Below are 12,632 nucleotides of genomic sequence, written 5' to 3' on the forward strand. Positions count from 1 at the left end.
CAAAGCAGAAATGGTAGCAATCCGCACAGTAGCCCTACAGAATAAACTGGCCCTTGATTACATCCTGGCTGAAAAGGGAGGTACTTGCGCCCTACTCGGAACTGAGTGTTGCACATATATCCCAGATAGCTATGAAGAAATTACCCACTTAGCGGAGCATAGCCAAAAAGGAGGTAGAAAAACTTAAGCAACCCCACTTTGTGGAGCGGAGCCACTGAATGGCTAGGTTCAATAGGAACTTCAAAGGTGGAAGGTTTAATTCTATTTGTTATAATTGTTTTACTTTTATATTGTTTGTTTATGTTAATTAAATGTTGTTGCAACCAGGCGGCTGTAGCTGCTGTCCCGCATGTGAGACACCTTGCAGGTCCCAGCAGACCGTCTGTACATGGCACAGGGGTATGTTATGCTTAAGGGAAGGTTGTTTACTGGTTGAATTAAGATATTGATTTGGATTAAATTGGAATAAGGTTAAATCAACCAACTAAAACCAGACTTCCATTGTGGCCACGATGGAACTCGGGTTGGTGTAAATTTGTGTGGAAGTTACTAGTCCGGACATGTGGCAAAACACATCAACAAATTTTAGAAGGAAACTCTTTAACATATATGAAATTATTTTGTAGAATGTTTAACCAGTGATAACTGATGTTTTATGATTCAGTTTGTGAAAGAATCAAAGGGGGGATTGATAGAGAATTCAAGCTCTGCAGCCTGGCTGCAGTTTTGAAAAAACACAGACCACATTGCATTAAGTCATCAATCAACTTGACATTTTCGGACCTTGGGTAGCGAGCCAATTAAAGGTTAAAAGACTATCAATTGAGCCAATAAGGTCAAAGGCGGCGAGTTTTTTCTGTAAATTGAACCAGGTATAAGTACAGCCATTTTGGCCATGTGGTCTCAGATGGTCAAAGGCCTGGCTTAAAGCCAGAAGCTTGTTGCTGCTGCCAGAATAAAGTTACATTAAAACTACAACCGGAGTTCGTATTTCATTGGGAATTAAGAGATCTAACAGCTCTTTCAACGAACCGGCACAGGCCCAATGGCCTCCTTTTGTGCTGCATCATTCTATTAATAATGGGTCTCGGAGATGTGCTTGTTCTAGAGCCTGTCTAGAGACAAATAACTTTGCCTTTGTACTTAGCATCCTGCTATCAATTACACCGGTGTCCTCATCAGTGCTTTTGGTCTCTTCCCAGTTTCTCCCAAATTTCTTCACTTCTTGGCTATCCCCTTCCCTTTATCAAGTGGTCAGACACATTCTTTTGGCATATAAAGGCAAGTTGCTGCATTGGTCTTTTTTTCTCTCTCATCTGTGCCTCAATACTGGAGTTTATATATATACTGTCATACCATCTCCTTTTCTCCCAATGCAGTCTCTTCTAAACAATTTATATCTTTCAGATATGCATCCCATTCATTCATCGGACTTATTCCATGGTGTCGCTGTAATACTAATGATGTCCAATCTATCAACCCCTGCAAGATCTTCCAGTTCACGCATTTTATTTGTCAGACTGCTTGCATTAATGCAAGCACAGCTCCAATGCTTTATACCGTTCCAATTTACTCTTAACACTTTTACTTTGTTTAACGTGCCAGCATTCGAATTAATCCTCGGCCAACTTGGTGAATGATGCTGAGAACATTTTATGGAAAAAGGTGTCACATAAGTGCAAGCAGTTGTTGTCAAAAATAATGTGTCATTAAGTGGCACAATATGGATGTAGAGCAGCGATTCTCCAAACAGCCAGATCCTCCACTATCATGGGAAACCAGCAAGCAAAAACTAAGAGGGGCGGGGGACGATGACAGAGAGGCGAAAAAGAGTCAATGGGATGGGGTGGAGGGATTTATATCAAGCCACTCTACACAGCTATATACAGCTAGTACAACATGGGACTGGCAGAATCTTTGGAGCAGATCTTACAAAGCTCTCAGACTAATCAAGACTAAGAAAATACAATAACTTAAAAACAGAGGGAGGAAACAACTGTTTTGTAAGACATGTGGAGCGTCAATCATTCTAAAATATTGAAACCCCTGAATCAGGCATCATCTGAAAGTCACCGTGTCATGCCCTATAGGTTTGCGTCATAAACAAAAAGAAAAAGCAGGAGACATTTTTTTAATCTGATGTGGGCAAGGCTACAAAACAAAAAAAAAAAACAGAAAATTAACTGGAAGCTAAGGTGTTAATTGCCAATTTTGATGAAGTCCTCAACAAGACTCACGTTAAAAAGGCCCAGATGAATGGGAAGTTGCTGATGTGTTACCTGTGCAGACCTTGTCTACCTTCAGCATCATGGCCCCGCGGTCAAGAGCTTGCCGTCTGAAGACCCCACAGAATGTGCAGTTATTCTTCAAACCAACTTTCTTCACAATCTGGTCCATTGTCCAACCATACAGCTCTTCGTAAGAAACGATCTTGAGAGGCAGATTGTACTGTTGCTGATTTCTCTTTACCGTTTCTAAGGAATCATCACGATAACCACTGATGCCTTCGTCCACGGAGAGCAGCATCAGATTTAACCCGTAATTATACCGCTCATTTAACACTTTCAGAACGTGAGCCAGAACGGTTGAGTCTTTCCCACCGGAAGCACCGATTCCAATGGTCTCTCCCCGCTGGAATAGCTTTGCAGATATGATAGTTTGATGAGCCTCCTCTTCAAAGGCCCAGAAGAAGCACTCTTTGCAAAGCGAGTGGCCTGTTTTGGGCCGCCTGAGGACTGCCGCCTTCTTGTCACAGCTGCTGCAGGGTACTGGCATGTTGGAGCTGATCTGAAAGAGTAAACAAAATAAAATGACTGGGCATGTCTGATGTGCAGCCAACAAAAGCTATTTTAATTAGGCCTGAATATTTGTACACATTTACATAGGATATATGGCACAGAATCGGGCCATTTAGCCCAACCAGTCCATGCTGGCTTTTGTTGGCTGCACAAGTGCTGAGAGGGTAAAAAGGAAAACTAGCTTCAAAATATAGCAATAAGTATTACAAAATATTAACAGCACAAAAACAGGCCATTTGGCTCAACAGGTCCACGGCGGTGTTTATGCTCGGCATGAGCCGCCCACCCCCCTCCCACCCTTCAGCTAACCCCATCAACATATCCTTCTATTCCTTTCTCCCTCATGTGTTTATCTAGCCTCCCCTTAAATGCATCTATGATATTCGTATCAACTTTGCCTTGTGGTAGAGAGTTCCGCATTCTAACCACTTATAAGCCTCTTTAAAAAAACTGCTGCATACAACACAACCCCAAAAGCCCATTTTATATGGGCGGTTTTATGACTCAGTGCTATTACTGTAGGAGCAGCTAAATTATGCCATCAGGGCCTCATTCAAATGTTGCAACTAGAAAACCGGTGGTCACTACTAGCGCAACTTGAAAATCCGCTGAAAATTAAGCTGCAAATACTTCCACAGATCAAGATGACAGTCCGATTTTCCGCTCAAGCTACAATGGGATAAAGAGTAGCCATGTGCACTGTGGCAATGCTGGGTGCAAGAAATACCAGTTCGTCCCTGGCATTCAGAGGGCAGTAATTATATTTAAAAAGGTCCAAAAAACCACACAGCCAGGACAACTGATGCATGTGGTAAGGTGTCTTTTTTGGACAATTTGAATTTTTAAAAAAAGTTACTGTGTAAGGCAGCACAAGGGCCTTTCAAAGCCTGTTGCACCATTCCCCCGCATTTCATTCTCCGTAGATTATTTGGCTGAGGCTAGGAAGCCCACCTAAACATGCAAAGTGGCTTGATGCTGGGAGAATGGGGAAATCAGCTCAGATCAGATCAAGGGCACATCCTGGTACTGGGCAGGCGGCTTGCGCCAGTGAAGGTGTGCCAGAATTATGCAACACTGCAAAATCCACGTGATCCTAATTCAATACTAACACCAGTGACTCAGAGCAAAATTAACATTGCTTCCATTAAAAAGGATTGCATAATAGTTTATTCCTTGATGTAAACTCAGAACTATTGTAATGCATTCCATAAGAACATAAGAAATAGGAGCAGGAGAAGGCCATAAGCCCCCTCGAGCCTGCTCCGCCATTTAATACAATCATGGCTGGTCCGATCATGGACTCAGGTCCACTTCCCTGCCCGCTCTCCATAACCCCTTATTGTAAGTTAAGGACAGTGAAAGATGTGCTGCTGTTACAAGGAGGAAACAAGATTATTGTTTTGTTTGTAATAATTGCTTTGACAATTACATTAACCTTGCATGCGAGCAACTAGTAACGGGAAGATTTTCCAAGTACCAAGTACACGGAAATCTGTAGGCACATTCTACGTTACGGGCACAAAGAGGGGACTCAGCATTTCTGAGGCCCGCCCTCATTTGATCAATTATTCAGTGTCCCAGCACAGATTATGTTTGGCACTGGGAATGTGCAGGGGCAAGGAAAATCTGAACCAGCAGTTCAAAAAGGCAGCTGGGGCACCTGCACTTGCATTGTGATTATTATTTTAGCCTTGCTGTTGCTGAGCTGTAGAAATGTCAGGAGTCTGTCACATCCCAGTGTGGAGGGAGCACTGCTCCCTGTTTATATGGAATCCAAGAAGTTATGCTGTTGAAGTCAAGGCAAAGGATGTTTGCTATTTTGAGTATAGAGGGGCACCTTCTTCAGAAGGCAATTGCTGGGCTAATGGAGGGAGATAGCAGAGCAGATCAATGCAGTGTCACAGGTCATTATCTTAGAAGTTTAAGAATTTTAACACCTTTAAGAAATTTGCCACGGTATGCATGTTAAGCTTTTTCCTAACACTGTTCTTGTATAACATGGTAGTAACACACATTTTCAGCAGCAGCATCTTTACATGGGAGGCTTGATGATTTTGTGGCAACCCTTTGTCTATGCAACACAGGCCAACCAACCTTCATGTTTTGCATAACTTTCACACGCCAAAGAAACTTTTCAATGATAATGGGTGAGGCCATAAAAATCTCCAACCCTCACTTGTACACGGCATGTTCCTGCACTCTTGTTTTGGAAAGTACAGGAGCCAACTGCATAGCAATGGCAGGACTCATGAAATGGTCACAAACCTAATCATGATTTCAGGAAAAAGCTTACAGCAGGGAGGGGATAAAGATTGGTAACGGCACACCCAAAATGAAGCCCTGAACCTTTCGGAGGGATTAAACCTGAAAACTGTGTGGCACCACTTTTGTCAGCCCACTGGAGGGGGACGTGCTGATGCCAAACCTGCAACTCCAGGTTAGTACCCATAGTGCAACTTTCTCTTCGCCCAAATGAATGTCACAGACTCAGGCATTCTGTCATTAGAGAATTTAGCAAGTATTTTATCATCATGGCACGCCATGTTTGTCCAGTGAAATGTGTTACAAGGAGTAACGTGCAACTTGCAATAATGCTGCTTCTCATTGCATGTCTATAGGGACAGCAGAGGAACAGCATGTCGTGCCTAAAGATTGAAAGGTGCAAGTGGCTTAATAGAATCAGAAAAAAAGGGAAGGGTAAAGGGAAATTAAAAAAGACACACAGAACAGATACTGCAGTAAAAATTAGGTTAACAAGTGAGCCACCTTTCACTTTAAGCAGGCTGCAAGCCTTCACCCATTAACTTCCCTTTTGTGATTGCAATAACTTATTGTCTTGTTGGCTCCCTCCACCCTTTTGTTCCAATTCTTTTAAAATGCTTACTTATCTTCGTCTGCAGTTATGAAGAACACCGTCTGAAATGCTAATGTGTGTTTTCTATTGACCTGCTGTGTTTCTGTGTGTGCAACAGCTTTAATGATACCAGGAAATAACGTGTTCTTCCTGGTGCACCTGTTGGGTTCTGTGTGCCTTTTTAAGAGCAATGATGTTCCAAAATAGAAAAAATGGCTCTAGGCGCTGAATGGTTCGTCTTATTTCCATCAATCTTGTGATGGTTGCATAAATGGGAAGTTCAGACAATGGTTTCTGTGCTTCAGCTCTTGGAAGTTCTTACACATCTTCTCAGTGATAATAGAAAAGCTATAGCACAGGCAGCAGAGAGCTAAAAGACTTGCATTCATATAGCGTCTTTCTCAACCTCAGGTCATCCCAAAGCACTTTACAGCCAATGAAGTATAGTCACTGTTGTAATGTAGGAAATGGGGCAATCAATTTGCACACAGCAAGCTCTCACATACAGCAATGTGATAATGACCAGATAATCTGTTTTTGTGATGTTGATGGAGGGATAAATATTGGACAGGACTTCCTAGCTCTTCAAAATAGTGCCATGGAATCTGTTATGGTTGTGATGTCACTTCTTCAGCTTTTCTAAGCCTCTGAAAATCATGGCTTCATAGCACATAGTCTACACTGATACTCCAGTGCAGTACTGAGGGAGCGCTGCACTATCGGAGGTGCTGTCTTTTGGATGAGAAGTTAAATCGAGGCCCCGAAAGGCAGCACCTCCGATAGTGCAGCGCTCCCTCAACACTGCACTGGAGTATCAGCCTTGATTATGTGCTATGAACCCATGATTTTCAGAGGCTTAGAAAAGCTGAAGAAGTGACAACGTGATAGGAAGGGACAATATGTATGAATATAAAGGGGCTGCAGGAGGGGTCAAAACTAAAAATTATGGTTTAAAAACTAGTATTAAAACACTTTACCTAAACGCATGCAGCATTCGAAACAAAGTAAATGAGTTGACAGCACAAATCATTACAAATGGGTATGATTTGGTGGCCATTACTGAAATGTGGTTGCAGGGTGGCCAAGACTGGAAATTAAACATACAGGGGTATCTGACAATTCGGAAAGATAGACAAGAAGGGAAAGGAGGTGGGGTAGCTCTGTTAATAAAGGATGATATCAGGGCAGTTGTGAGAGACGATATTGGCTCCAATGAACAAAATGTTGAATCATTGTGGCTGGAGATTAGAGATAGCAAGGGGAAAAAGTCACTGCTGGGCGTAGTTTACAGGCCCCCAAATAAATAACTTCACGGTGGGGCGGAAAATAATCAAGGGACTAATGGAGGCAAGTGAAAAAGGAACGGCAGTAATCATGGGGGATTTTAACCTACATATCGATTGGTCAAATCAAATCGCACGGGGTAGCCTTGAGGAGGAATTCATAGAATGCATAAAGGATTGTTTCTTAGAACAGTATGTTACAGAACCTACAAGGGAACAAGCTATCTTAGATCTGGTCCTGTGTAATGAGACAGGAATAATAAACGATCTCCAAGTAAAAGATCCTCTCGGAATGAGTGATCACAGTATAGTTGAATTTGTAATACAGATTGAGGTTGAGGAAGTAGTGTCTCAAATGAGCGTACTATGCTTAAACAAAGGGGACTACAGTGGGATGAGGGCAGAGTTGGCTAAAGTAGACTGGGAACACAGACTAAACGGTGGCACAACTGAGGAACAGTGGAGGACTTTTAAGGAGCTCTTTCATAGTGCTCAACAAAAATATATTCCAGTGAAAAAGAAGGGTGGTAAGAGAAGGGATAACCAGCCGTGGATAACCAAGGAAATAAAGGAGAGTATCAAATTAAAAACCAATGCGCAAAAGGTGGCCAAGGTTAGTGGGAAACGAGAAGATTGGGAAAATTTTAAACGACAGCAAAGAATGACTAAGAAAGCAATAAAGAAAGGAAAGATAGATTACAAAAGTAAATTTGTGCAAAACATAAAAACAGATAGTAAAAGCTTTTACCAATATATAAAACGGAAAAGAGTGACTAAAGTAAATGTTGGTCCCTTAGAAGATGAGAAGGGGGATTTAATAATGGGAAATGTGGAAATGGCTGAGACTGTAAACAATTATTTTGCTTCGGTCTTCACAGTGGAAGACACAAAAACCATGTCAAAAATTGCTGGTCACGGGAATGCGGGAAGGGAGGACCTTGAGACAATCACCATCACTAGGGAGGTAGTGCTGGACAGGCTAATGGGACTCGAGGTAGACAAGTCCCCTGGTCCTGATGAAATTCATCCCAGGGTATTAAAAGAGATGGCGGAAGTTATAGCAGATGCATTCGTTATAATCTACCAAAATTCTCTGGACTCTGGGGAGGTACCATCGGATTGGAAAGCAGCTAATGTAACGCCTCTGTTTAAAAAAGGGGGCAGACAATAGGCAGGTAACTATAGGCCGGTTAGTTTAACATCTGTAGTGGGGAAAATGCTTGACACTATCATTAAGGAAGAAATAGTGGGACATCGAGATAGGAATAGTGCAATCAAGCAGACGCAACATGGATTCATGAAGGGGAAATCATGTTTAACTAATTTACTGGAATTCTTTGAGGATATAACAAGCATGGTGGATAGAGGTGTACCGATGGATGTGGTGTATTTGGATTTCCAAAAGGCATTCGATAAGGTGCCACACAAAAGGTTACTGCAGAAGATAAAGGTACGCGGAGTCAGAGGAAATGTATTAGCATGGATCGAGAATTAGCTAACTAACAGAAAGCAGAGAGTTGGGATAAATGGGTCCTTTTCAGGTTGGCAATCGGTGGTTAGTGGTGTGCCACAGGGATCGGTGCTGGGACCACAACTGTTTACAATATACATAGATGACCTGGAAGAGGGGACAGAGTGTAGTGTAACAAAATTTGCAGACGACACAAAGGTTATTGGGAAAGCGGGTTGTGTAGAGGACACAGAAAGGCTGCAAAGAGATTTAGATAGGTTAAGCGAATGGGCTAAGGTTTGGCAGATGGAATACAATGTCGGATAATGTGAGGTCATTCACCTTGGGAAAAAAACACAGTAAAAGGGAATATTATTTGAATAGGGAGAAATTACAACATGCTGCGGTGCAGAGGGACCTGGGGGTCCTTGTGCATGAAACTCTTTTTGATTCCCCCACTACCACAAATTTTACAGTCGAGTATCCGGCATTTGGGGACATCGCAGGCGTCAGCACACCCGAAGTGCAATGGGCTAGCCTCGTCCTGGGAAAACAACCTTCTTGATCATGGTTACTCCCCTGCCAGGTAAGTATAATTCCAAAAAGTTAGTTTGCAGGTGCAGTAGGTAATCAGGAAGGTGAATGGAATGTTGGCCATCATTGCGAGAGGGATGGAGTACAAAAGCAGGGAGGTCCTGCTGCAACTGTACAAGGTATTAGTGAGGCCGCACCTGGAGTACTGCGTGCAGTTTTGGTCACCTTACTTAAGGAAGGATATACTAGCTTTGGAGGGGGTACAGAGACGATTCACTAGGCTGATTCCGGAGATGAGGGGGTTATCTTATGATGATAGATTGAGTAGACTGGGTTTTTACTCGTTGGAGTTCAGAAGTATGAGGGGTGATCTTATAGAAACATTTAAAATAATGAAAGGGATAGACAAGATAGAGGCAGAGAGGTTGTTTCCACTGGTCGGGGAGACTAGAACTAGGGGGCACAGCCTCAAAATACAGGGGAGCCAATTTAAAACTGAGTTGAGAAGGAATTTCTTCTCCCAGAGGCTTGTGAATCTGTGGAATTCTCTGCCCAAGGAAGCAGTTGAGGCTAGCTCATTGAATGTATTCAAATCACAGATGGATATATTTTTAACCAATAAGGGAATTAAGGGTTTTGGGGAGCGGGCGGGTAAGTGGAGCTGAGTCCACGGCCAGATCAGCCATGATCTTGTTGAATGGCGGAGCAGGCTCGAGGGGCTAGATGGCCTACTCCTGTTCCTAATTCTTATGTTCTTAGATTCTTATGTACTTATGTTCTTATGACATCACAACCAGCGTGGATGATAGAGCCCGAGGAATTACAGACAAGTATTTAGGAGAAGTATTTGGAGGTTAGTGTTAGTTTAAGTATTTTGTTGTTTGGTTATGTTTTTATTAGTGGTTAGAGTTTTAATGCTGGATAAACAGTTAAATAGACTTAAAACCAAACAAAGAATTTTAAGTAACGTAGCTAACATGGCTGGACAGCTGGGGCCATCGCATGCAATGTGGGAACTCCAGAACACTGTGTCCTGATAAACCACATATGTAGGAGGTGCCGCCAACTGCCCGAGCTCAGAGTTTCTGAACTTGAGGGGCGGCTGGCGTCACTATAGTGCATACGGGAAGCTAAAATTTGCAGATAGCATGTTTCAGGAGGCAGTCACCCGGCAGCTACAGAGAGTTCAGGAGGAGAGCGAATGGGTGACCACCAGGCATACTAAGAGGAATAGGCAGGCAGTGCGGAGAAATCCTGTGAGAGAGTGGCACTCACAAACTATGAACAGCCACTCAGTGTTGAATACCAGTGAGGGTGATGACACCTTGGAGGAGTGCAGTCAGAAGCAAATCCACGCACAATGGGAGATTGGGCTGCTCAGAGGGGCACAAAAAAGTGTAAGAATGCAGTTGCTATTGAGCCTGGATAGTGGGGAATAGGAAAGCACTTCTGCAACCACGGGCGTGAATCCCGAATGGTGTGTTACCTTTCTGGTGCCGGGGTAAAGGATATCACTGAACGGGTGCAGGACATTCTGCAAGGGGAAGGGGAAGAGCCAGAAGGCGTGGTCCATGTTGGAACCAATGATATAGGTAGGAAAAGGATTAAGGTCCTACAGGTACAGTTTCAAGAGCTAGGAAAACGATTACAATACAGGACCTCAAAGGGGGAAATCTTTGGATTACTCCGAGTGCCATGCCCTAGTGAGTACAGAAGCAGGATGAAAGTGCAGGATAATGCGTTGTTGGAGAAGTGGTGCTTCAGATTTCTGGGGCAAGGGGACTAGTTCTGGGGCAGGAGTGGCCTTTACAAGGCAGACGGATTACACCTGAACAGGACAGGGACCAATGTCTTTGAGGGGAGGTTAACAAGTGCTGTGCTGGAGGCTTTAAACTAATTTGGCTGGGGAAGAGGCACCAGGATGCAGCTGCAGAGAGGAGAGACAAGGTGCAGGGATAAAAGGCAACAGAATAAAGAATAGTGTAGAAAGAGCAGGAATTAGATGGAGGGAGAAAAAGCAAAGCCAACTAGCATTGTGTTGGAATGCATTTACGTTAATGCGAGGAGTGTTAAAAAGCTTGACGAGCTGCAGGTGTAAGTTGACATTTGGGTAGGGTGACCATATTTTCTAAACTGAATCTGGGGAGACACAGGGTGGAAACATAGCAAAGCAGCTAGGAAAGCCAGCATGACAACTTTGTTGCTTCTGCTAGTGGAGACAATGCAATTTTCACTTTACACTGAATCTCGAATCTGGTCTGGCAATAGTGCTGTACCATCTATACTCATCCCTGAATACCCTAACCCTTAATTTCTCAATTTTAAATCTGTTCCAAACAGACTGAGATTTTCCATTCAAGGACACCCTTGTCTCAGAAACCTCTTCCCGGTGGGAGAATTTAGGGTTTGCCTTATTCATTAAAAAAAAAACCACGAACTGATGTCGGGGGTAAAGTATATCCACTCACCCACCAGCTCTCACCGTGCCCTCGGATTCTCCCGCGCATTTTAAAGGTTCCACTCTCTGGCCAGTCACTACGAGCCAAAACGTGGGGTCAGGTGACTCAATCCACCAGAGTGCAGTGCGGCCTAAGCTATCGATGGGGCCTTTTCTCTGTCACGCTGCATTATGAGAAGCTGAGGCCACCATCGTCGCCTCCGTTCAACCATCACCTGGAATCCGTTCCCGAGCTCAAACCAAGTGCGAACTGGATGAGAAGCTCCCCCCACCCACCCGCTCCCCCCCCCCCCCCCAGGGTTTCTGCATGTTCAAGTTTTTAATTAAAAAAAAGATTGAATTTTTCCAGGTTATCCAAAAATAAAGTTAAAATCCAATTCCTATCGACCAGCAGACCAATGAATATAGCTCTACTTGGGGATGAGTTCCCTGAACTGGTGAGTTTTTTGTCAGGGGACACTGTACCTAATCCGGGGATGCATGGTCAGCCTACACATGGGTTTATATGAGGAGACTATTTCAGCTCATCGTGTCCGCGGGTCACACGGCCCTCGGTCAGCAGCCCTGAAGGTTACATATAAACCTATGAACAATGAACAATGGCAGAAAGGTAAAGAGCATCCGGCCCAACCAGTCCGCCCCACACAACTGCGACACCCCTTGCATCGCAACATTTTACAATCCACCCCCAACTGGAGCCATGCGATCTCCTGGGAGAGGCAAAAAAAGATAAAAACCCAGGCCAATTAGGGAAAAAAATCTGGGAAAATTTCTCACCGACCCATCCAGGCGATCGAAACTAGTCCAGGAGGTCACCCTGCAGTACTTACCATCGTATATGCACCAGCCAACAAGAGGTTCTCCACTCTAATCCCACTTACCAGCTCTCAGTCCGTAACCCTGCAGGTTACAGCACTTCAAGTGTCCATCCAAGCACCTTTTAAATGTGGTGAGGGTATCTGCATCCACCACCCTTCCAGGCAGAGAGTTCCAGATCCCCACAATCCTCTGCGTGAAAAAGCTTCCACTCAAATCCCCTCTGAACCTTCCACCTTAAAACAATGCCACCTCGTAATTGAACCCTCCATCAAGGGAAATAGGCCCGTGCTATCTACTTTATTCAGGCCGTTCAGAATTTTATACACCTCAATGAGGTTTCCTCTCAGCCTCCTGTGTTCCAATTAGAACAAATCCAGCCTATCCAATCTGTCCTCATAGCTAAGATTCTTCATTCCAGGCAGCATCCTAGTAAATC

General features: G+C 43.8%; 1 protein-coding gene and 1 pseudogene across 3 annotated transcripts in view; both read right to left on the minus strand.

Moving 5' to 3' along the window:
- The window catches only part of ctu1 (cytosolic thiouridylase subunit 1 homolog (S. pombe)), a 31,063-nt gene that overhangs the window by 8,856 nt on the left and 9,575 nt on the right, over nt 1-12,632 (minus strand). For 2 of the 3 annotated variants that reach the window (XM_070886298.1, XM_070886299.1), the window contains exon 2: nt 2,280-2,787. In XM_070886298.1, coding sequence (XP_070742399.1) covers nt 2,280-2,775 — 496 coding nt within the window. In that variant the 5' untranslated portion in view covers nt 2,776-2,787. Of the gene's footprint in view, nt 1-2,279; nt 2,836-12,632 lie in introns of those variants that run through there. The other variant, XM_070886300.1, reaches the window with a different exon arrangement.
- Nucleotides 8,805-8,979, minus strand: LOC139269854 (U1 spliceosomal RNA; annotated as a pseudogene).

Source organism: Pristiophorus japonicus, chromosome 8 (genome assembly GCF_044704955.1).
Source record: "Pristiophorus japonicus isolate sPriJap1 chromosome 8, sPriJap1.hap1, whole genome shotgun sequence".
NCBI lineage: Eukaryota > Metazoa > Chordata > Chondrichthyes > Pristiophoridae > Pristiophorus > Pristiophorus japonicus.